The 22,964-nt window shown below is 44.1% G+C and overlaps 1 protein-coding gene across 2 annotated transcripts; it reads left to right on the top strand.

Annotated features, from left to right (window-relative positions):
- The first annotated feature begins 2,179 nt into the window (after positions 1 to 2,179).
- On the top strand, positions 2,180 to 22,802 carry LOC146059127 (chymotrypsin-like elastase family member 1). Of its 2 annotated transcripts, XM_083171245.1 has the most exons (8): positions 2,180 to 2,230; positions 5,938 to 6,035; positions 9,394 to 9,494; positions 10,803 to 10,928; positions 19,576 to 19,712; positions 19,869 to 20,014; positions 20,302 to 20,451; positions 22,714 to 22,802. In XM_083171245.1, the coding sequence occupies exons 1-8, from the start codon at positions 2,191 to 2,193 to the stop codon at positions 22,720 to 22,722; spliced, it is 807 nt and encodes a 268-aa protein (XP_083027371.1). In that variant the 5' UTR covers positions 2,180 to 2,190; the 3' UTR covers positions 22,723 to 22,802. The 2 variants fall into 2 exon arrangements, with proteins under 2 accessions (XP_083027371.1, XP_083027370.1); XM_083171244.1 differs by lacking the exon at positions 22,714 to 22,802 and having other exon boundaries at positions 20,302 to 20,469.
- The last annotated feature ends 162 nt before the right edge of the window (positions 22,803 to 22,964 follow it).

Raw genomic sequence — 22,964 nt, 5'->3', positions numbered from 1 at the left:
ACATACGCCCCTCTCCCCCTCCGTGTGCAGCCTCCACTGCGAAGACCATGGAGCGAAGGAGTCCGCTGCTGACATCAGTGGTTCTCTTTCCAATGGGCAGGAAATGCCAGCATTTTCCAGGGCACTCCCAGAAAACACTGGTGTTTCGCCCCAAAACAGCCAGCACCTGCGAATGCTCAGCGATGGCTAGCTATCACGGGCTTCATTTGTACGGACGACTCACTCATGCAAACTACGATCCGCATGCGTGGGCGTCCGATAATCGATCAGGCTGTGAATTCGCAGATGAGCAAGTGGGTCTGAATCAGGCCCATAGTACCGTACCAATTAGATCAGTGATCATTTAAAAGGAATAGTACAATATCCATTTTGACACTAGCACCAATCTGACTAGTAGAAAGCAAACAATTGACCAGTAACCTGTACATATTTGATCAGTTACTGTCAGCTCTTTGGTCAGTATTCTGAACCCACCAATATTTCCAACACCAAGAGACCCCATGGACTGCACCAAGAGAATGCAGACCAAAATTACATCCCTTGTTGTTGCTGCAGCTACAAACCATACATAGCCAGGACTTCCATGATGTAACTTTAGGCAGCCATCTAGGGGGCTGGAACCTTGTTGGCATTGCTTACGTTGCCCAACACTAAAACGTAAGCATATCTCTATTGTCTTGCAGATTGACCTATTCAATTAGAGTTTACTTGTTACTTTGCACCATGTCTGGCTGTTTTGTGTGACAGGTTCACTGTAAAGACTAGTACAGCCAACCAATGCTTCTCCTCCCCCCTCTAGCCAATCAGTAAAAAAAGCTTAGCCTACAGATGACAGGTAGACTTACTAAGGAGCGGGTGTAAGAAAGTGTACAGGAAATGCACAAAATACATAGCAGGTTTATGGCACTTACATATTAATATCAAGTTTATGCATTATAATGGAAAAGCTTCCAATTAATCTCACTTTTTTAATACTGTGGGATTGACTGTCATTAGGAAGAACCTACACCAGAAGTCCTACGCTACAAGTACAAATCATCTAATTTGGGTCAGACAAGGTGACAAATAGAAGATAGCATTTTGCCACTTTCCTGAGGATCTGCTTCCAGCACTGGACTTACAGCAGTTCAAACTTGATACTGGACCAGCAGCCAAAGGGAAGTGGCCATGGTGAGCCAAGCAAAGCTCCCAAAATCATAGCTGTGCCAGCCAGAAGTTTGTTGGCGATGGGAGAAGAAATAAGATTTACAGAGAAAAGTTTTGGAGGAGGCCGGAAGATGTCACAAACAAGAAAGAAGATGCCAACTGGAACTAGTTAAAATAGATACTGAAGTGCCTCATTGGCACAATTAATAGCCCATATCCACCAAATGCCAGTTCCGACTAGTGTTTTTGAACAAACCTTTTCACAGCCAGGTCAGACCATTTTCAAACTGGACCTGGATTATTCCCGGGGTATTTAGCTCCTGGCATTTCACTCACAGACATTCCGTTAAGGCAACCCTCTGAATGCACAGACAATCTTCTGCTTTAAGTATAACCCTGTTCAGATAAACCAGACCACACCCCTGAGACCACACCATTTCCCAGGACCATGCCGAACCCGCTATCACCGGGGTCATTTCCATCTGAACGTCTGTCTGTCTGTCTTTCATACCAAACCTCTACCCTTGTTGCTAGAGTTGCCACCTCATCCCTTTAAAACTGGAGACATATTAATTACACAGGATCTGTGGCTGGCTCACTTCAAGACTCAATTTCAACTGTTTTTTTTTTTTTTTTAAACAGCCATCAGACTTCATTCCAGCTGTATTTTTTTAATCAGCCACAGACACTTTCTGAATCTCCCCAATTTCACCCCAAATCTATTGTACATATTTCTTATTTCCTTGATATAAAAAAATAGGTAGAGCGGAGCATCTAAACATTTTACACCTCTATATATCAGACTGTGAAAATGTGCAAACCTTCCACTGTGTGTATTATTATTCATTCCCTTTCAAAATCTTTTACATATCAACATATTTATTCTTATTTGTCCTTCAGGTAAACTTGGAAACCAATTTGGCACTTGTGTTACCTGCATCACCTGGAGATATTCTCACTATTTATTGACACCACTTTCAGTGATATAAAAGGGGAGACAACGCTGTTAGGGCTTTACGGAACATTCCCCGGAATCATCTCACAATGTTCAGGCTTCTTGTATTGGCTGCTCTTGTCCTTTGCGGTAAGTTTTATCTAAGCACTTGTATACAGGTAAGTCTGTAGAAGCAATTCCTGAAAATGTTGTGGTTTCTTCAATCTACGACACAATTACTACTTAAGGAATTACTGATACCTAACTTGTTCAATGGAGGCCTTCCCCTAGTTCTCTGTTTTTGCTTTTTAGAAATTCTGTTCATTTATTTACATCAATAGTCTTAAAAGAGACCTCATTTAGAGCAGAACTACTAAATTATTACCGTATGTATCATTTCCATTTCAATTATTCACCTATTTATTTGAATTAGGACAGGACAAAATAAAAAATTAGCAAAATATATTTAGAAGCACAATTAGATAATAGGTTCATGTAATGGATGAAGAGTAGACATCTATTATGGCCACTTAAGGAAATAACAAGACTTCTACATCAGCCAATAGTTAATGATACAAAACATCTTTACATCTACATTCATATTACAGTATCTAAGCTTTACACAAAAAGTAGACCATTTTCACGCTTAAGGTACGTACACACTAGGTGTTTTTGCCCAGTGTGTATACACAGCGATGATGGGGGAAAATCGTTGAGCTGAAATTCACTCAGTGCATTCACACTGAACGATTTTCACCCATCTAAGCTATTTACCCGGGAGTGGACAAATTCCATAGCAGAAAGCTATCTGGCACTATTGGGGGCATATGTATATATGGCATTGCACTATTGGAGGCATATGTGTATCACACCCACCCAAGGGGTCCAAATAGACCACGCCCCTTTTTTGGTGCGCGCATGTTGTTGGATCTTTAGCTTCACTACAGATATTTTTCAGCTCATTACCTCTGACCAGTTGACCACCCCTGGGCTAGAGGGTTATAGATGTATCATTCTCAATGAGAAACAAAGGGCTAGAGGGTTAGATGTATCATTCACAATGAGCAACAATCTGTGCAACCCTAGATGTATCCATGTACAGGGGGATCAGAGCCTCCCACAGGCACATGTCCTTACAACCCTGTAATCCACACATTATGGATTAGAAAAGATTTAACATTTCATTAAGTTGATGAAACCATTCTTTTACAAGTTGTACGTATATCAAAGTGATGTTCTGTTGTATTGTTTCCTTTAACTGCATAATGATATTTGTTAAAAAATGGGATTTTAGAAAATACTTATAATAAATTCCGGTACTTCTGTAGTGGCCGGGCACCCAATTTAGATACGTACGCTTGCGGAAGGAAATCGCATCGCATGTCCTGTTTTAGTGGCATGCGATCCGTGCGATGCGATCCCACTACTTTCTATGCACAGAGTACTGTAACTATGCTTTGTGAATAAACTTAAGCTAACGTAAATAATGTAGTCAGTCAAAAGTAAAACAGTGTCAGTGATGGATGCTACTCAGAGCTCACCCACTGTTTCAGTGACTAGTGTCCACAGCAGCATGGCAGCAGGTGAGCAGATGCCATTATTCAGCCTGCCGACATCAGAGGAGGAGGCGTTGTTGTTTTTAAAGCAAAAAAAAATTCGGCCGGTTACGCAGATTTGCGTTAACGGCCATCCCATTAGGCTCGCAGTGAGAGAGAAGGTACGTGGCGCTGCCACATCAAGTCCTGCCGTCGAAAGGTCACTGTGCGAGCATGCCCTGGATGCCGGCATACCCTGGCTGCCATTCGTCACCCTCATATGGTTTCTGTACTCCTGGGCACAGGAACTTACTAGTGTTGTCTACTGCCAGAGGGAGTTACAGATGTCGATTAAGATGACGGTGCAGTATAACGCACTTATGAGGGAGGCCTGCACCGTCGATCTTCTCTCACAGACTGGTGGAGTTCGATGAGACCCTGTTTTCAAAAAGAAAATATGCAGTCGGGAGGATGCTGCCCCAGCAATGGGTGTTCGGTGGCATATGCAGGGAGACAGGGGCCTGCTTCCTCACAGCTGTCGAAAGGAGAGACGCCACCACCCTTATGGCTGCCATCACTGCAAATGTTGCCCCCGGCTCAATTATATACAGTGACTGCTGGAGGACGTATAAGACGGAGGAACTAGAGGAGGCCGGCTACAAACACTGCAGGGTGAACCACAAATACAATTTTGTGGACACTGATTCTGGGGTACACACCCAGAACGTTGAAAGGATATGGGGGGGGGGGGCGCAAAATGGAGGAATAAGAAACACAGAGGCACTGCAAGACAGAACTTAAACTCATATCTGCAGGAGTTTATGTGGAGGAGAAGTGTGGGTGCAAACAACCATATTCTAAGGATTTTATATGCACTTACCCTCCTGCCGAAGGGTACTGCAGTGCCCACTAAGTGCCTGCCTTTTTTTCATAATCTTGTTCCTAATATTGTACTTATTATTATCTTTACTGTTCTTTATGTATTTGTGATTCTTGTTATATTTAATCATTATCTTTGCTATTGTTATTTATGTCATGAGTACTCATTATCTTAATAAATTTTCACTAAATTTACAGTTTGACGTTAACATGTGTCCACATTACTGTTTCAGATGTGTTGTATGTCTGGTGTGAATGTGTTCCTGAAACCACCCCACCATCCACGCCACCATGAAGCAGGGCTCGCTTAGTTTGGCGAGCACAGTGAGCCACCGAGCCCGCGAGGGACACGGATTACATGCTTTCGCATCCCCTCGCAGGGCTCGTTGCGCTCGCCACAATATATAAGATCAACTCCACGCTGACGTGGATAGTGGGGATATGAAAAGGTCTAGATGATGCGTTCCACTGCCGCTCGCCACGCTTTGGGGTGGCGTGGATAGTGGGTGAACGCTGCGCTTGCAACGCTTTGGGGTGGGGTGGTGTGGATAGTGGGGGAAAGCTGCGCTTGCAACGTTTTGGGGTGGTGTGGATAGTGGGGGGGTGGCTCCCGCAGATAAATAGTAGTGAATAAATTACTTAGTAATATCGCATCGCACGCATCGTATGCCACTAAAACTGGTCATGCGATGCGATGAGATTTCTTTACGCAGAATAGCCCACTAAGCCAATTGCTTAGTGGGCGGGGTGCCCAACTACTACATATGTACCTAAATTCCAAACTATTATTATAAAAACTGGATCTACTCTATAAGTTCGAATGATATATCATAAGCTACAGAATTCAGATAAACCGCACCATAAAGGTAAAACTGACTAATTAAATGAAAATGCACGCAATACCTGATCTATATTATGATCAAAGAAATATTAAGAAAAACAACACCTCTCAAATATTGTTTTAATATGTGTACACAAGGTGTGATTGTGGCTTACAATTTTGACTACATATTTATTATTTATTACCAGTTTCTTATATAGCCCTCACACATTCTGCACCACTTTTACAGAAAGAATATTTAAACAATCACATCAATCCCTGCCCCAGACATTCTAGGGTTAAATTGTTGGGAGCCAATTAGCCTACCAGTATATTTTTGAATTGTGGGAGGAAACCGGAGTACCCGGAGGAAATCCACGAGAATACAGGGAGAATAAACGAACTCCGCAGTTAGAGCCATGGTGGGAATCAAACCCATGACCTTAGCACTGTGAAGCAGTAATGCTAACCATTAAAATGTCTGTGTTGCCCAAATGTGCTGTGAGGTCGGTGTTGCATTAGTAAATAGACTTTGTTAGGATGCAAGAAGAAATAAATGTACAAAAATCTAGTGAATGTTTGAATAAGTAATAATATTCAATATCTGTTTTCTCTGCTTAAAGGATATTGTCATGAGGACAATATCCAATATTTGGAAGAAAATGAAAATGGACGTGTGGTAGGAGGAAGTAATGCAGCAAGGAACGCCTGGCCATGGCAGGTGAGTTGGACTTTAGTACACCGAGAGACATTAAATATGGCTTTTTAGCTGTGTATCTTATGCCCACACAATATGCAGCACTTAACATCATGAGCAGCATCAGGACCACCATTGGAGGAGGTTTCAGGCTCATCCGGAAAAGGAAGCTACACTGGCTTCTACAACTTATATAAGCAAATACAGTAAGATTTCCTTTGGCTCACCATGCTCCAGAGGTGCTACAGTAGTTATGTCCTTGCAATCTTGTGACTCTCCAATGCTGAGCAGAGGAGGAGTCCTGCAGGGAGGAGGCGTGCTACTGGTGAGGAGAGGAGGAGGACCTAGGGATGGCCATCGACCATCGATGATTAGAAATCATTGATGGTTTATGGCCGATGTCGAATAGTTTTGACATTGATGGAGGAGAACCAGATGGTTTCCCACCAACGATGTGAGGCTTAACTGAATAGTTTCGTTTTTATTTTTTCATCAAGGGGCCGGGACACGTAGCATAGCTCCGCCCCCCAACACCTGAGAAGCCCTGCCCCCGTATTTTGATTGGCCCACAGGCCAATCTTTCAAAGCAAATGGATGACCATCGATATGTAAAAACATTGATGGTCATCCATTGCATACTTATGCACCATCGATGGCCTGTTGCACTTTTGCCATCGATGGCAACCATCGATGGCAAAGGCAATGATGGCCATCCCTAGGAGGACCCTCCAGGATGATGAACAGATCTAAAAAGGTGATCAGTTCCAACAAGGTGAGTATGATTCTACAACTTTTTAGTCAGGGCACTCTCACTTTCTCTCTTTCTGCTGCTTTCCTCCTCATTCTATATCTATTTCCCCTCTCTCAATCTCAACTCCTATCCCCCCTTCTCTCTCTCATCTCATCTCCTCCTATTTCTCTCTCTGGGGGCGAGATTTATCAAAATGAAAATGTGGTAAAACCCCAGTTTTACCGCATTTTCATATGTACTATTACCCGGCCGCACCGATTTCGCCTGGGCTTCTTTTCACCACCCGCCGCAACCCCGCCGCCTCGCCGACCACCCCTCTCCCCCTCCTTTGGGCTTACCTTCTTGCAGGTCCTCCTGGACCCCGGGAAGGTAAGCCCTTTCTCCCCCTAGCAACGCAGCCGGACGTCCTTAAGGCTGCAGGGGGGAGGAGGAGGCGCCGGGGGCAGGTACAGGTATCGCGGGGGGTCTCCGTTACCGCACCGCGATGCCAGACGCATATGTTAGTATGTAGGCGGGAGGCGAAGGCCGGTGATGTATATTTATACATCCCGCCCTCTCACTCTCTATCTATCTCTCTCTGATCTCCTCCTATTCCTCTATAGCTCTTTGATCTCCTATTCCTCCTATCGCTTTCATTTCCTATTCCTCTGTCTGTCTCTCTCTCTGATCTCCTCCTATCAGTTTCATTTTCTATTCCTCCTCTATCTCATCTCTTATTCCTCCTCTCTCTTGTCTCCTATTCCTCTTCCCTCTCTCCCCTATTTCTCCTCTCTGTTTCATCTCCTATTTCTCCTCTCTATCTCATCTCCTTCTATTCCTCTTCTCTCTCATCTTGTATTCCTCCCCTCTCTAACCTCCTATTATTCCTCCTCTCTCTCTCATCTCCTGTTTCTCCTCACTCTCATCTCCTCATATTCATCCTCTCTCTCTGATCTCCTCCGATTCCTCCTCTCTCTGATCTCCTCCTATTCCTCCTCTCTCTGATCTCCTATTCCATGAATAGTCAAGCTTTCAAAAAACGATTTGCTTAAGTTAAGTTAAGCATCTGCACTGTGGGCGCATCGCTGGCAAATACCTAGTCTGCAGAAGGTGTGACAGTGACAAGCGCATCCCCTCCACGCTGCCACACTGCACTGCGCTTCCCAGCCGGCAGGACCGTTCAATCACGGTGCGTAGAGCGCTGAATCTAGGACACAGAGAGGGGGCACCAAGTTGATGCTGTTCAGTGCTCCCTCTCTGTGTCCTAGACTTTGAGCTCTGCTGAGCAGGCAGCGCTGTGACTGACAGAAGATCCTCTGGCTGGGGAATACCATGCAATGCTGAGGAGCACGCTGTCATGCTGGCCAAGTAGTAGTAGGCACTGGTGAGTAACAAAAAGGGGACAAGATAATGGCACTGGGCGGGGGGAGGGGGACATGAATGACACTGGGGGAAAGGAGAACATGGCTGACACTGGGGAATTGGGGATGCTACACTACTCCTGTGCGTATTGTATGCATAAGCGGCGCTAGTCCTGTGGGTATATAGTGAGTACGGGGTGCTACTCTGTGGATATTATGGACCTGGCACAGTGTCTCTCCCTATACCTGGCGCAATGTGTACAAGTGGCACTTTGTGGTGAAATATGAAATGGACACTGCTGTGTGGTGTAATGTGAACTGGTACTATTATGTGACACACCCTTTCCCCACAAAGCCACTTTCCTAAATTTCCAAAAAATCTAATTTCGGCAGTGCATTGAACTATGTGACACAGGGATCATAGAACACACCTAGAATGTATGTCTTATGAATACATTCTATAATAAAACAATTCCATTAAAAGGTTCCGGTTAAAAAAATTAACATTATGATTTACATATTAGCACAACTTTCATGCATATGTTTTACTTACTTCTAGTATTATGCTTTGCAGGGCCAACAACAGAAATTTTGGGGCCCCAAACACTGATAATTTTGGGGCCCCCACCCCCTCAAGACTAGTAATGGTGTGGAGCAGGGTTTTATTATTGGCAGCAAGAAGTCCCATATAATGGCTGCCCCCCAGCGCAGACAGCCTGACCTCCGAAATGACAGCTACTACACATTATGCCACACACTTAAATGCCTACTACACATTATACCACATGCCATAATGCTCATTAGACATTATACCACACGCCATAAGGCCTATTAGACGTTATGCGGGAAATTTACTAACTTTTACGAATACGGACGATGCCAGATGCGAATGGATACGACCAGGTAGTTGCATAGTGCTAGCCTCCCACAGCAGTGCCAGCGTTAATGCCAGTCTGGGCAAGCAGCAGCAGGGAGCTGCGTTTGCCGTCCCCAGGCAGTAACCAGCTCCCACTACCGCAGTCTTGGACTTCCTCTCCTGCTCGGAGGAATACTCTTTTGGCCCACTTCTGGCCTGGTGGTGCCACAGCCATGAAAATCCTTGTTTTACGGGGGAGGGGGGTCAAATTCCAGCGCACATGACAACTGTCCCCTTGGGATCCCCCCCCCCCCCCTTGTATCTTGGCCTTATGCCTTACATGATCAGGCAACATGTGTTTATCATTATATTCAAGGTTTTGCTAATCAGTAAATTGTGTAATATAGTAATTTTCTGTTATTGGTGTTTGATTAGGTATCTCTCCAGTATCTTTCTGGCAACAGTTGGTACCACACATGTGGAGCTTCTCTGATCCGTGCTAACCGTGTGCTGACTGCTGCTCACTGCGTGGACAGGTAATAGACTGACTTGGTTATTTTGTACATGGGATTATCTTGTTGCACTTTTATCTTATTGCATCTTTGCCTTTTGGCTAAGGTCAAGTGTAGTGCACAAAGAATTTTCATAGCCTATGAGGTCCATCTAAGGCATGATTATTGCATTACCCATCCCTTGCCCTGACCTTCTGCCTAGGACAGCTACAATTTTTTATTTTTATACCCCAACCCTGGCCCTTTGGCTGAGGTTTATTATATTTTTCATGTTTTTCTCACATTTATTTGGCAATAGGTATTTTCTTTTTTGTGCTGCCATGCCCCCCCATATACCGAAGCTCTATCTCCAGAGCATGCTTCAGCCAAACCTGAAGAAGTTGGGATGACCATGAGCTGCAAGACAGAGGGAAGGGCAATAAACCTAACTCCATCAGGGGTTGAGGGATGGAGTCTCTCCAAGCTTCAGCTAGGAGGACCCATTGACCCTTATTCCTTCAGGGGTTGAGGGATGGAGTCCCTCAAAGCTTCAGTGAGGAGGACCCACTGACCCTTACTCCTTTGAGGGTTGAGGGATAGGGTCTCCCCAAGCTTTGGTGAGGAGGATCCTTTGACTCTAACTACTTCGGGGGTTGAGGGATGGAATCTCTCCAAGCTTCGGCAAAGAGGACCCACTGACCCTTACTCCTACAGGGGTTGAGGAATAGGATCTCCCCAAGCTTTGGTGAGGAGGATCCTTTGACTCTTTCCCATTCCGGGATTGAGGGATGGAATCTCCCCAAGCTTTGGCGAGGAGGACCCACTGAGCCTTTTTCTCCTCAATAAACCTTTTGGCTCTGATGGGTTTGGGAAGAGGAAAATGCACTGGTTTGGAATTATATATATAATTCATTGATCATAAAGATTACACTTAATTCAATATTTCCTTTTGCAGTGTTAGGGGTTAATGCTTCTCTATCTAGCCAGACATTGATTTACAGCTAAAAAGACAGGTTTTGTTTTTAGAAATGCAGTATGTGGATTGGCTGATTCTTATAAAAGGGAGGGACTATGCAAATTCATATATATATATATATATATTAAACAGGAATGAGAGGTCCATCCTGAATACGGTTGATCCTGCCTGAGTTTTGCCTTGACACTTCCTGAAAATGGCCGGGTGCCATCCCCAAACAACGGCCGCCTGTCAGTCGCCCTACGATCAGTGTGCATGCACAGTAGATTGATAATCGCTCAGGCTGCAAATTTGAAGATTTTTGGGATCATACTTTATAAAATGACTGACAAACACAATGAAAATACCATGTTCCTTCTTCTCATCCTCTGTAACAGAGTAGTCTCCTTCCGTGTGGCTCTGGGAGATCACAGCCTGAATGCTAATGATGGTACTGAACAGTACATTTCCGTGTCCTCCATCAGGAAGCATGCCAGCTGGAATACCAATAATGTTGCTGCTGGGTAAGTAATTATACTAGGTAAATATTATCATAGTTTCTGTAACTAAGATTTTATAGTTCATGTAAAAAGATAATGGGTGAATTGTAATAGGGTGAGAATCAGAAAGTGAGAGATGTGTTAAGAAATCTCTAGGTTTTTAAAGCGGCAATCATTTACACTGCGAAATCAAAAACTGGTTTTGCAGTGTAAATGATTGAAACTTTTTTAAAAAAATGAATATTTCTTACCAAATCTCTCACTTTCTGATTCTCTCATCGTATCACATTTCACCCAATATAACATATCTGTAATAGGCAAAATGTATAAAGTGAAAACTGACAGATGCATATTCAATTTTACTGACAACATGGGCCTATGAAGCTTCGCTATTGTTAGGTTACTGCCGTGTTTTTAAAGTGAAAGTACCAAACCACCCAAAACAGGTCACTACTTTGTAGAGAATTTTTCTATTTTCTTTAAGGTCAGAATTTTAATATTTCTTTGTTTAGAAAATTACTTAAAACAGATATGTAAGCTTTAAAATGAAAAACAATTAGCCAAATAGAATATCAACTGTGGTCCCAAAACAATGCAATGAAGGGGACATTTTTCCTCCCATGGTGTAGGTAGCACAGTGTTTAGCCCTGCCTCTTCCTTTGATCAGTGACCGCTCACTGAGTTCTACAGTATCTCCATTAGTGAGAACCAGTGCCTGCACTGTGTATATGATGGCCAGGGCCACCATTGGGGGACTGCCCCAGACTCCAGAAAGGGATCCCAGGTATGGAGTATAATGTGACTTAAACAAAGTTCACATTTCCGTTGAAGCAATGTGGGAGTAGTGCTGCAAGTGCCAGAGGTCTCATCATGCACATTGGGGTTCAGGAAGGGAAGAGGGGGTCTGCCTTTTTTGTCAGGGTCAAATTGGGAACTAAAAGTGGCCCTGGAAAGATATTTAGAAGTGGCCTCATGTGGGCAGCAGCAAATTAAATGTAGGCGGAATCAACACAAAATAGGCAGAATTAATACTACAACCTCCTTCTACCATCTCCAAAAGTACAGCTACCTGGTAAATCACTATGTCACTTTTTTGGTACTGGAGAAAGTCCTAATATGCCATCTTATTCTTCAAAAAAATATATTCACTCATGATTTTAATTTATCTTATGGAATTCCATATGTTTAAAATTTGCATTGTTTTATCATTGTTTTTTTTCTGTATACTGTAAATGAAGTTCTTTACAATATAGAAGAAGCCATTAACCTTTTTACCTTTACATTATACACAGTCGGCACTGGTACAACACTTTTGGTTTCTATTATACTTACATTTGGGACTGACAACCCCAGTAACAGCTGCCTGATAGTCTCACTACCTTTGTTTGTTCTAGGATTAATACTACATCTGTGTGGAAACCGTTGGTTTATTATTGTTTCTTTATATGGTGCCACAAGGGTTCCGCAGCGCCTGACAATACATACTGTAGATGAGCAAAAAACAAAAGAAGAAAATAGTGATTTATTCTACAAATGCAAATTAGGACAAGCACATGGTAAATAAAAGACAGTTGCAGCAGCAGACACTGACACTATTAAAACAGTGGCAGAGATATATTCTTAGAAAAGCACATGAGGAGAGAGGGCCCTGCTCATTAGAGCTTACATTCTAAAGGCCCATACACACTAGAAGATTTTGCCCAAATCTCTGAAAGATATATCTGTCACCAAAGTAGTGCGTACACACTGAGCTATTTTCCCAAAGAGCAAGAGATTTTCAGGAGGCGAAAGACTTTGCTGAAAATCTTTCATATAAAAGGCTATTTAAATAATGGGCTGGGTTTAAATTCTGAGGGTGGGAGCAGGGGCCATTTTATTCAGTGCATTTCTGTTCTTGAGGCCTGATTCAAAACTGATTGCTGGGCAACGTATTTTCGGAGCCCAGCGATCAGGTTAACGCTGCCCAGCCCGGCAAAAATCCTGCCCATGTGCACAGCTGTGATTTAATTTAAAAAAAATCCATTCACCTGTGCCAGCAATGTATACATTACTGCCATCTAAATTGGTGGGCCGTGGCGCTGGGAACGTAAACATTGCTGGCCTGCGCCAGCAATTTATACGATACCGGCCAGAGGAGTAGCTAGGTGACATGGTGCCCAGAACAACAGTATGTTTCGGCAGACCCACCCACCCACCCCCCCCCCCCCCCCCCTAGTAATTTATCCTTCTTATAGTAATGCTCCTTATACATTTTTTGGTACTTGTTTCCTATCTGGGCGCCCATCGCGGGCATCGCGTGTACATCGCATGCCATTATAATGACATGCGATGCGACCGACGCGATTACCGCGATTTTACATAAGGACCCATGTTAAATGTCCCAATTGACCCGCGATGACCACGATTTACCATAGGAAACAATGTTAAATGGATCAATTTCCCCAAATTATCATAGGGAACAATGGGAAATGGGGCAAAAACACCCCTGAACATAAAAATGTCCCCCCAAAAGTAGTTGACGCCACCCCGCCATCAACGTGAACCCGAAGCGTGGCGAGCGCAGCGAGCCCGCGAGGGGCGGCGGTACGCGTCCTCCGACCTTTTCATGCCCTACTATCCACTAAGGCGTGGAGTGAGAATAGAATAGTGTGGCGAGCCCGAAGCGTGGCGAGCGCAGCGCGCCCCGCGAGGGGACGCGGATACCTTCACAGTTATACGCGTCCCCTCGCGGGCTTCCCAGGTGTCCATGGCGACGCGGACACCTGGGAAGCCCGCGAAGGGACGCGTTTACCTGTGAAGGTATCCGCGTCCCCTCGCGGGGCGCGCTGCGCTCGCCACGCTTCGGGCTCGCCACACTATTCTATTCTCACTCCACGCCCTAGTGGATAGTAGGGCATGAAAAGGTCGGAGGACGCGTACCGCCGCCCCTCGCGGCCTCGCTGCGCTCGCCACGCTTCGGGTTCACGTTGATGGCGGGGTGGCGTCAACTACTTTTGGGGGGACATTTCAATGTTCAGGGGTGTTTTTGGCCCATTTACTGTTGTTCCTATGCTGATTTGGGTAAATTGATCCATTTAACATTGTTTCCTATGGTAAATCGTGGTCATCGCGGGTAAATTGAGGCATTTAACATTGTTCTCTATGGGAAAATCGCGGGCATCGCGTCTGGCCCATCGCACCCGATTTTTTATCGGCCGCGATGCCCGCGATGGCCCCGATTTTACCCCCGATGCCCGCGATTAAAATCGTGGGCGCCCAGATAGGAAACAAGTACCCATTTTTTATACATTAAGCCACACAAACTGTAATGCCCATTAGAGAATATTCCACACAATCTATTACAAGCCCATTACGCATGCCACACCCCGTAATGCACATTACACATTATGACTCACACCATAATACCCAGTAGACATTATGCCACACACTGTAATGCCCAATTCACATGCCACACACCATAATGATCAATTTACTTTTATGCCACACCGTAATGTCCATTACACATTATGCCACACACCGTAATGCTTCTGGGTAACGCTATACACACAATTGCGTAATTATATATTTTGCACCCCCCCATGGCATTTTAGTGCCACTTACACATAATGCTTCCTGCAGTGCTACTTACACACATAATGATCCCAGTAGTGCTGCTTACACATAATGCCCCCCTGTAGTGCCACTCCCTCTTCACACAATGCCCGCACTAGTGCTGCTTAAACACATAAAGTCCCCTGCTTACCTACATGCTCGTAGCCAAGGGGGATTACATGCTCATTGCCCAGGGGATTTAAATGTTTTTATTGCCCACCCGTCAGTGCCACAGGGAGTAGAGTCTCTGACAGCATCACAGAGAGCCTGCGCCCCTCCAAAGATGGTCGCCACAGCAAAGTGACAGCCGCTAGAGGTCCTCCTGCACCTCTAGCGTCTGTCAGTGCGATAGACGTTGGAGGTGCAGGAGTCCTCTATTGTGTCTTCTCTGTGGCAGCGGCCAGGGCACAGGATCTCTGTAATTTTGTCATAGACTCTTCGCATCCGCAAGGCACAGCATTCGGAGGTCGGACCGGTGGGCAGTGAGTGTGGGGTGCGGTGCCCTGCTACCCATCCTACCCCTTTACCGGCACATAAAGAAATGTGCATTGGTGGGCAGTGGTACCAGTAAAATATACATTGCTGGCCTGTGCCAGCAATGTATTTATAACTGGCATATAAAGAAATGTGCCTTGGTGGGCAGTGGTGCCAGTAACATATACATTGCTCGCCTGTGCCAGCAATGTATATATTACTGCCATATAAATCAGTGTGCATTGATGATCAGTGGTGCCTGTAACATATAGATTGCTGGCCTGGGCCAGCAATGTATATATTACTGTCTTGTGGGTAAATATACAACATTGGTGGGCAGTGTACTAGAATGCTGGTGCTGCTGCGGCGTAGCAGGGGAATGGAGCGAGCAGCCTGTACTGTGGTAAGTATGGAGCGGGGGGAGGGAGGGAGCAGGCGGGCAGCTTGTACTGTGCTCCGTACAGAGTAGGCAAATACTGACAGCTGGCCGGGACGGGGGAGCAGGGGGAGAGAGGACCGCAAGTAGTGTGCTCCGTGTGGAGTAGGGGAGGGAGCGGTCGGGCATAGGGCATTGTACTCTGTACGGACTCAGAGCAGGTGGCCGCGGACACTGACAGCCGGATGGGACAGGACGGAATGGGGAAGCAGGGGGAGGGAGGAAGGCGGGCCGCAGGGACTCCTGTGCTCCCTGTGGAGCAGGGGGAGGGAGGAGGGCGGGCCGCAGGGACTCCTGTGCTCTGTGTGGAGCAGGGGGAGGGAGGAGGGCAGGCTGACTCTGGCTTATCTTTTAGCCATCATCAGCCAGCACCGTACACACTGAGCGATGATGGTTGAAAAATTCACCATAATCGCTAGACATGCTGGTAAAAGGCTATTTAAATAATAAAAACCTTACTAGAGATGATACTGGAGCATGCATCATCGCTAGTTGGGGATCTCTGGGCCATATATACTCAGCTGAAAATCGCCAAATGTGTATAGGCCTTAAAGGTAAGGGGCAGACAAACTGGGGAGCACAGCAGGGATAGAAGTGAGCATAACCAGAGAGTTAGGATGAGAAATGTTTCAATATGCTTGGCAGTCTATTGGCTCACAGACCTTTAAGCTGCTGTAACAAATCCCAAACCTCCACATTTCCAATAACACCCAACCTTTTCCCACTGAGATTGACCACAGACCCCAAAACCTCCATCAGGTAGACAAACAACTCTACAACAGCTGACAAACAACTCATTAACACAATCTACTGAACATCACAAATATCGACACCCCTCCCCCAGTGCAGCCTAAAAACAACCCAGAAATTGTTACACCCTTAGATAGCACAAATTTTTAAAAACAAAAATACTGGCTTGCATGCAGTTTTGTGAGTACATCAGACCAATGGAAATCTACCCTGCGAGGCCCATGGCCAATCTGCCCCTGCTCAGGCCCAACAATTTCTAATGGTATCACTGGTGCCATCCCTATCCAGATAATGATTTCATGATCTGGTGTGGTTTTACAAACCCTGATGCTTACCTTTTAGGAGTGTGTATGCTTATATACTTAGCCTGCCAGCAGCGAGGATTCCTTCCAATGGTTGTGTTGGGTTGGCAGCAGTCAGAAGTTCAGGTAGTGGGGTAGCAGGATTTGGTCCCCCCCCCCCCCCCTTCCCTGAGTCCAGGCATAAGCGTTGCCATCTTCCCCAAGATAATGTTTTCTGCCTTTACTAAAACAGAATCTGGTTCTTGCTCATGGGGCCTTCAGGATCCAATCACTGTCCACTAGAGCAGCGGTTCTCAAACTGTGGGTCCTGACCCAAAAGTGGGGCGCGGCCTTCTCAGCATGGGGTCGCGACTCCATGTTGCTGACCATAAGGCTGATGACTTTTCTAATGTCAGTCAGTGATTCAAGGAGTCTGAAAGATCTGTTGAATTGTCTGTTATTTTAGACTCCTCCCATCAGTTTGTGCCTCCACAATGCTGCCATGTATCTGCTGTCTGCTGACTACACGTGTGATGTGATGACCTTCTGCCGCAACTTGCTGGGGTCGCGTAATTATTTTTATTGTCTAATGGGGTCCCAGAGCAAAATACTTTGAGGACCCCTGCACTAGAGGGTATATAGGGAGACTTTGGAGCATCATGAGTTGCCAATGCAACGTTGCTCCCAGCTAACGCTGTACTCCTGGAACTCGTCTTTGGAGGAATCTCGGTAAGCAGTCCAGTTCTGAAAGTCACAGTACTAGTCCATTCAAGTTCAGCCTAGCCCGGTCAAGTCTGATCTGGTCAAGTCGCAGTTCAAGTCTGGTGAAATCCAGGCTGGTTTAGTCACAGTTTAAGTCCAGTCACGACCAGTCCAGTTAAGTTACAGTCCAATTCTGGTCAAATCCAGTCCAGTTAAGTCTCTGTCCAAGTCCAGGCCAGTCTACTGTAGCTCAGTTCTTATGTATCCAAGTGTACTTAGTCTGGCCAGTTCGGTACAGTTCTCATCTATCCAAGTTCATACAGTCCAGCAATACAGAAAAGATCAGGAACAATTTACTTCCCTGCAGATGGTGATATATCGATTTCAAACATGTAAAACAATGATAAAACATAAACCAATGTGTAGTATATTCTATGACAATATGAAAAAAGTCCCCAAGTGGTTCCTTTCAAAAACAGGGTGAATCAGATAATGCCACCACCACTGGAATCTAATAGATGAATAATGGAAGCACATACAGATGTTTCTCTCTCACAAGAAATAGGGGGGGGGAGGGAGGGGGGAATTTACTAAAGGAAATTTGTAAAAAATAGGTGTATTTGTATTTAGAAATACACTTATTTTTGACATTTACTATCCTGAAAATACGGCAATTCGTATTCGTATTGATAGCACATCAATTCGAATATGAATTGCTGTATTTTCAGGATAGTAAATGTAAAAAATAAGTGTATTTCTAAATACAAATACACCTATTTTTTTTACAAATTTCCTTTAGTAAATTTCCCCCAGGGTGTCTCGCGTACCCAAACTCACAAAGGAATTTAAATAATCGCATCAAGATTTCTTTTAAAGTGATATCTAGTGATGCGTACCCACACAAAAAGATATGGTAATCCACCTCTAAAGGTATCTTTAACTTTCACCGCTTAAAGGAAAGGTATTGTATGTTGGTAGATGGAAGGCATACCACTACTCACGATCTACTAGGGGGATCAAAGCATATCATGGGATAACTGCACCATTGCACAGTAAAAAAGTATTTTTAATCCAAGTAGTAAAATACAGGTAATAAATACGTCCAAGAATGCAATAAAAAAATGACATTAAAATGAAATGAAGGGAGCACAATTGTGACCAGCACTGGAGGAAATAGATGGTGGGAAGGAAAAAAAATGGATAAGGAGGTCCGGAACTCCTTAATCTGTCCCTGGGTGGTCAGTCTAAATCATCCAATGACTGGGCAATAGGTCTTGTAGTGGCAAACATGTCTCAATCCTGCTGGATCTTCCTTAGGTGCCCTGATAGGTGGATTACCATAACTTTTCATGTGAATACGCATAACTAGACATCACTTTAAAAGAAACCTTGAGGCGATCATTTAAATTCCTTTGATTGTGAGTTTGGGTACGTGAGACACCCTATTTCTTGTGAGAGAGATACATCTGTATGTGCTTCTATAATTCATCTATCAGATTCCAGTGGTGGTAGCTCTCCCGTTTTTCGAAAGGAACCACTTGGGGAATCTTTTATTTTCACATTGTCATAGAATATGATACACATTAGTTTCTGTTTTATCATTGTTTTACATGTCACATCCTCCTGAAATATCATGAAGAGACCCTGACTGAAACTCTGGATATATCACCATCTGCAGGAAAGTAAATTGTTTCTTAGCGCTTGTTGTCCGAATGATCATACCTTTTCTGTATTGTTTATTGTATTTATTAAGTTTGGTGTATACTTCTTATGATCAGATAGGCTATTAGCTGCTTCTCAGCGCCCGATTCAGTTTCGCTTCTCCCTTGTTATATATCCAGTCCAGCAGGTCTGCTTCAGTTCTTGAGTATCCAAGTGTATTCAGTCTGGCCATTCCGGTCCTCATGTATCCAAGGCTATCTAGTCTTGCCTGTCCAGTTCAGTGCTACTGTTCTTCACAGGAATTAAGGGGGTTATTCTGATTCATTCGGAAAGGCACAATCACTCTCTAATGGACAAAACCATGTGCACTGCAGGTGGGGCTGATGTAACATGTGCAGAGAGAGTTAGATTTGGGTGTTTTATTGTTTCTGCGCAGGGTAAATACTGGCTGCTTTATTTTTACACTGCAATATAGATATCAGTTTGAAGTACAAACCGCACCCAAATCTCTCTCTGCACATGTTACATCTGCCCCACCTGCAGTGCATATGGTTTGGTCCATTAGAGAGTGATTGTGCCTTTCAGAGTGAATCAGAATAAAACCCCATAATTTAGAATCTATATTAGAACTGCTACATTCCTAGCTCTTTCTAAAACTCCCTACACCGAGTCCAAGATCGGTTCCACAACAACCAAGCTGTGTGACAGTCATTTAGGCGCATGAGATTATAATTGTTTCCTTATTTAAAATGTCTTAATATTTGTTTTCTTGCAGCAATGATATTGCCATCCTCTGGCTGGCCTACAGCGCTTCTCTGAATAATGCTGTGAAAGTGGCTGCACTGCCCGCTAGTGGTGTTACCCTGGCACACAACTACAACTGCGTTGTTACAGGCTGGGGAAGACTCACCAGTAAGTGCACTGTACACAGCGTTGTTTATAAAATAGATCTCATGTGAAATAGAACTCACATCTTAGTAGATTTCCCCCTCAATATTAAAGAAAGTACTGTAAGAATGTAATGTCACTGACTTTGTATTATTTATATTTACGTATCTTTCTCTACAGCCGGTGGAGCTCTAGCTTCCATCCTCCAGCAGGCCACTCTGCCCGTTGTTGCACACTCAACTTGCTCTTCAAGCTCCTGGTGGGGCTCAACTGTCAAGAGCACCATGATCTGTGCGGGTGGTGATGGAGTCAAATCTTCCTGCAATGTAACTTCAATTGACTTGTATTCTCATAGATCTAGAAATGTTTAAATATTATCCAAATAATATAAAGTTTGGTAGAGAATATAAATCGCATAACTATTATGTATTTTTCAACATACTAATAATAAATTATATAAAAGGGGTAAGATCATAAGGATTAGTCCTTGTTCTATGCTTTCTGAATGAAGGATGGTCATCCTTTTAGTTAAATAATTATGAAGCAGTGTAATTGCAGTACTGTTGTATTATTGTGTAATATTAATTATCTTTGTTGTCTGTGTTTTCTTCAGGGTGATTCTGGTGGACCCCTCAACTGTGCTGTCGGAGGTGTGTACCAGGTCCATGGTATTGTCAGCTTTGGATCCTCTCTTGGATGCAACTACTACCAGAAACCATCAGTGTTTACCAGAGTCTCTGCTTTCACTTCCTGGATCAACAGCGTGAGTGACCTATCATGAATGTTCTACATAACTGTGCTTTACTTCTTACGTCATAATAGAAATATGACCGGCTGTTATTGCACAACCTGTATATAATAGCTGGGAACTGTGGCATAACGGAAATGTAGATCACAGGGAAATAAAGTGCTATAGGATGTCACAGGTATGAAAGACTATCAGCACTTAATAGCATACAGTGGGGGAGCTCGAACCTTCAAGAAAGACAAAGTCAAGAAGCTGCCCATAGCAGTCAATTAGCTTCTAACTGTGCCATATACTGTAAATGATAGCTACCGTACAATATGATTTGTTGCCTCTTCTTTCGTTCTGGCTATAGCGCATAATCTACTTTTTTCCTTCCTCTCCAGGAGACATCATCAAGCCCCGCCCCCTTCACAGGCAAATGCCATGATTGCTGGGTCTATGATGATGATGAGGTTGGGCTAAAATGATGCCATTTTAGTCACACCCCTTCCCAGAGAACCACGATTGCCAGTATTTGACTGGCAGTGGAGGGGGATGCGGGTGTGTCTGGGGGCATGCAGGAGGTTTGTCCACTTCCACAGGGGGCTGGGAGGGCCTCCCAATTTTTTCGGGAGACTTCTGGCCATTCCTGCAGGGCACGTGGGTTTGCTGTTGTACTACTCACAAGAACTAGTATATATATTTTTTAAACAAATAAAATATGTAAGGATGTATCTAATTAATCCTGGCAGTGGCACAGATAGAGGGGGTACTAACTACCCAGGCCGAGGTCTGAGGGAGGGGCCCGGTGGGGCCCCCATTACTTGGCTGTAGGAGCTCTTCGCAACCCAGTACATGCTGCTGTATGTTGGCCAGCAGTGTTAAAGTTTTAAAGTACTATTTTCTGTATTTTATTCTAAAGGTGCATGGATAAGCCTCCTGTAATTAGACCACACCACCGGGAAGGGCCTGGGCCCAGCCAGGCTCTTTACTGCCCTGGGCAGTGGCTGTGGATCTTAAAAGTTGGCACCAATGCACTTGTAACTTAGTTTGCACCATGTCCAACTGTTGTGAACTGAGTGCCAGTTTCATGAAGGCTTTAAAACAATGCCCACAAATTGGGTGCAAAAACATTAGATGTACATAAAGCAACAAGCTTTGATAAAACAGGGTTTTAAAGTATTTGTTATTATATATTACTTGAATCATTTTCATCATAATGGTAAAATCATCATGTTAATAAAGAAAACAAAATCACTTTATCGCTATAATTCTGCACAAGCAAATTGTGCATCCATTTAAAGGGTTACCTTTTTATAGTTTATTAATAAATTTTAAATAATATTTAAATGATGTTTCATGATTCAGTTTGTATACACTTCCTTTATACAAGTGGACAGGGCCATAACTGGTGGTGTATAGGTAGTGCCACAGGATCTAGCGGAGGACAATATGGATGGATGGACCATTGTTGCTCCTCTGTCTCTACATCTGGCTTGCAAGGTACCCTAAACTGCACCCTGTAGCCTGACGGCCTGATGCACAAAGCTACAAAAAGTGATAAAATGGAGTGATAAACAACCAACCAAATACCATCTACCTGCCATGTCACAGACTGTGTTTGAAAATGTCATACAGGAGCTGATTGGTTGGTTGATTATCACTCTCCATTTTATCACTTTTGAAGCTTAGTGCATCCGGCCCTATCTCACAGCTGAAGTGCAGATTATTATTATAATTGCATTTATAAGGCGCCACAAGTGTTTCGCAGCGCCGTACAAAGGAACAGTACAGGGTGACAAAACTTGGCATAACATTGAATAAATAACAAAAATAGAGTACAAATAAAGAGCGCCACAGTTCAATACACATTACAGCTTAAATAAAAGTGGTGAAGACTCAATTAACATACAACTAGAGGCTTGAGGCCAATGATGGAGATGAGTATGCGGAGATGGTCACTGAGTGTTTGAATATGTAGGAGAGCTGTGAGTGAAATGTGAAGAGAAGAGGGCTTTGGCAACAGGAGGGAAGAGGGCCCTGCTCGGAGGAGCTTACAATATAGTAGATGCTGGGTATGCCAGGGAACGAACCTACCGTCATCCTGCATCATCTCATTGGTGCTGTGGGCAGTTCTATGATTACTAGTGCTTACATTTCAATGAAGTGATATATAAATTCAGCTTTGGGGGTTTTTGTGTCTACGCAACTGTCTTACATGTGACCATGCTATATCTGATACCTGTTAATATTGTACATGGGAATGTGCTTTAAAAATACATTTTCTCCTTTTTTCAGAATATCTAAATGTATCACACCTTCCTCCCTGGAGAGAATTCTGCAATAAAATAAAAACAACAAAGTGTTAATAAAGATTTAATCCCCAGCAAATATCTTGTCAGTTTCAATTATTTCATCCATAAGTGAATGCAGCATTATATCCATGGCATCGCTCCAGTGGCGGCTCTTACCCTTTGGGAGGATGGGGGGCTGCCGCACCTTCTGGTCCTGGCCGCCGATCTTCTGCACGGGGACAGCGCATGCACAGT

Source organism: Crinia signifera, chromosome 2, assembly GCF_055691185.1.
Source record: "Crinia signifera chromosome 2, ASM5569118v1, whole genome shotgun sequence".
Lineage (NCBI taxonomy): Eukaryota > Metazoa > Chordata > Amphibia > Anura > Myobatrachidae > Crinia > Crinia signifera.
Note: the sequence above shows the minus strand (reverse complement) of the source record. Positions and strands in the feature narration are given on the sequence as shown.

Bases quoted from the DNA above. Each gene is read 5' to 3' on its own strand.
- LOC146059127 (XM_083171244.1), top strand. From the start codon at position 2,191: ATGTTCAGGCTTCTTGTATTGGCTGCTCTTGTCCTTTGCG. The intron at 6,036-9,393 runs GTGAGTTGGACT...GTGTTTGATTAG, and splicing joins GGAACGCCTGGCCATGGCAG to GTATCTCTCCAGTATCTTTC. The intron at 10,929-19,575 runs GTAAGTAATTAT...GTTTTCTTGCAG, and splicing joins ACCAATAATGTTGCTGCTGG to CAATGATATTGCCATCCTCT.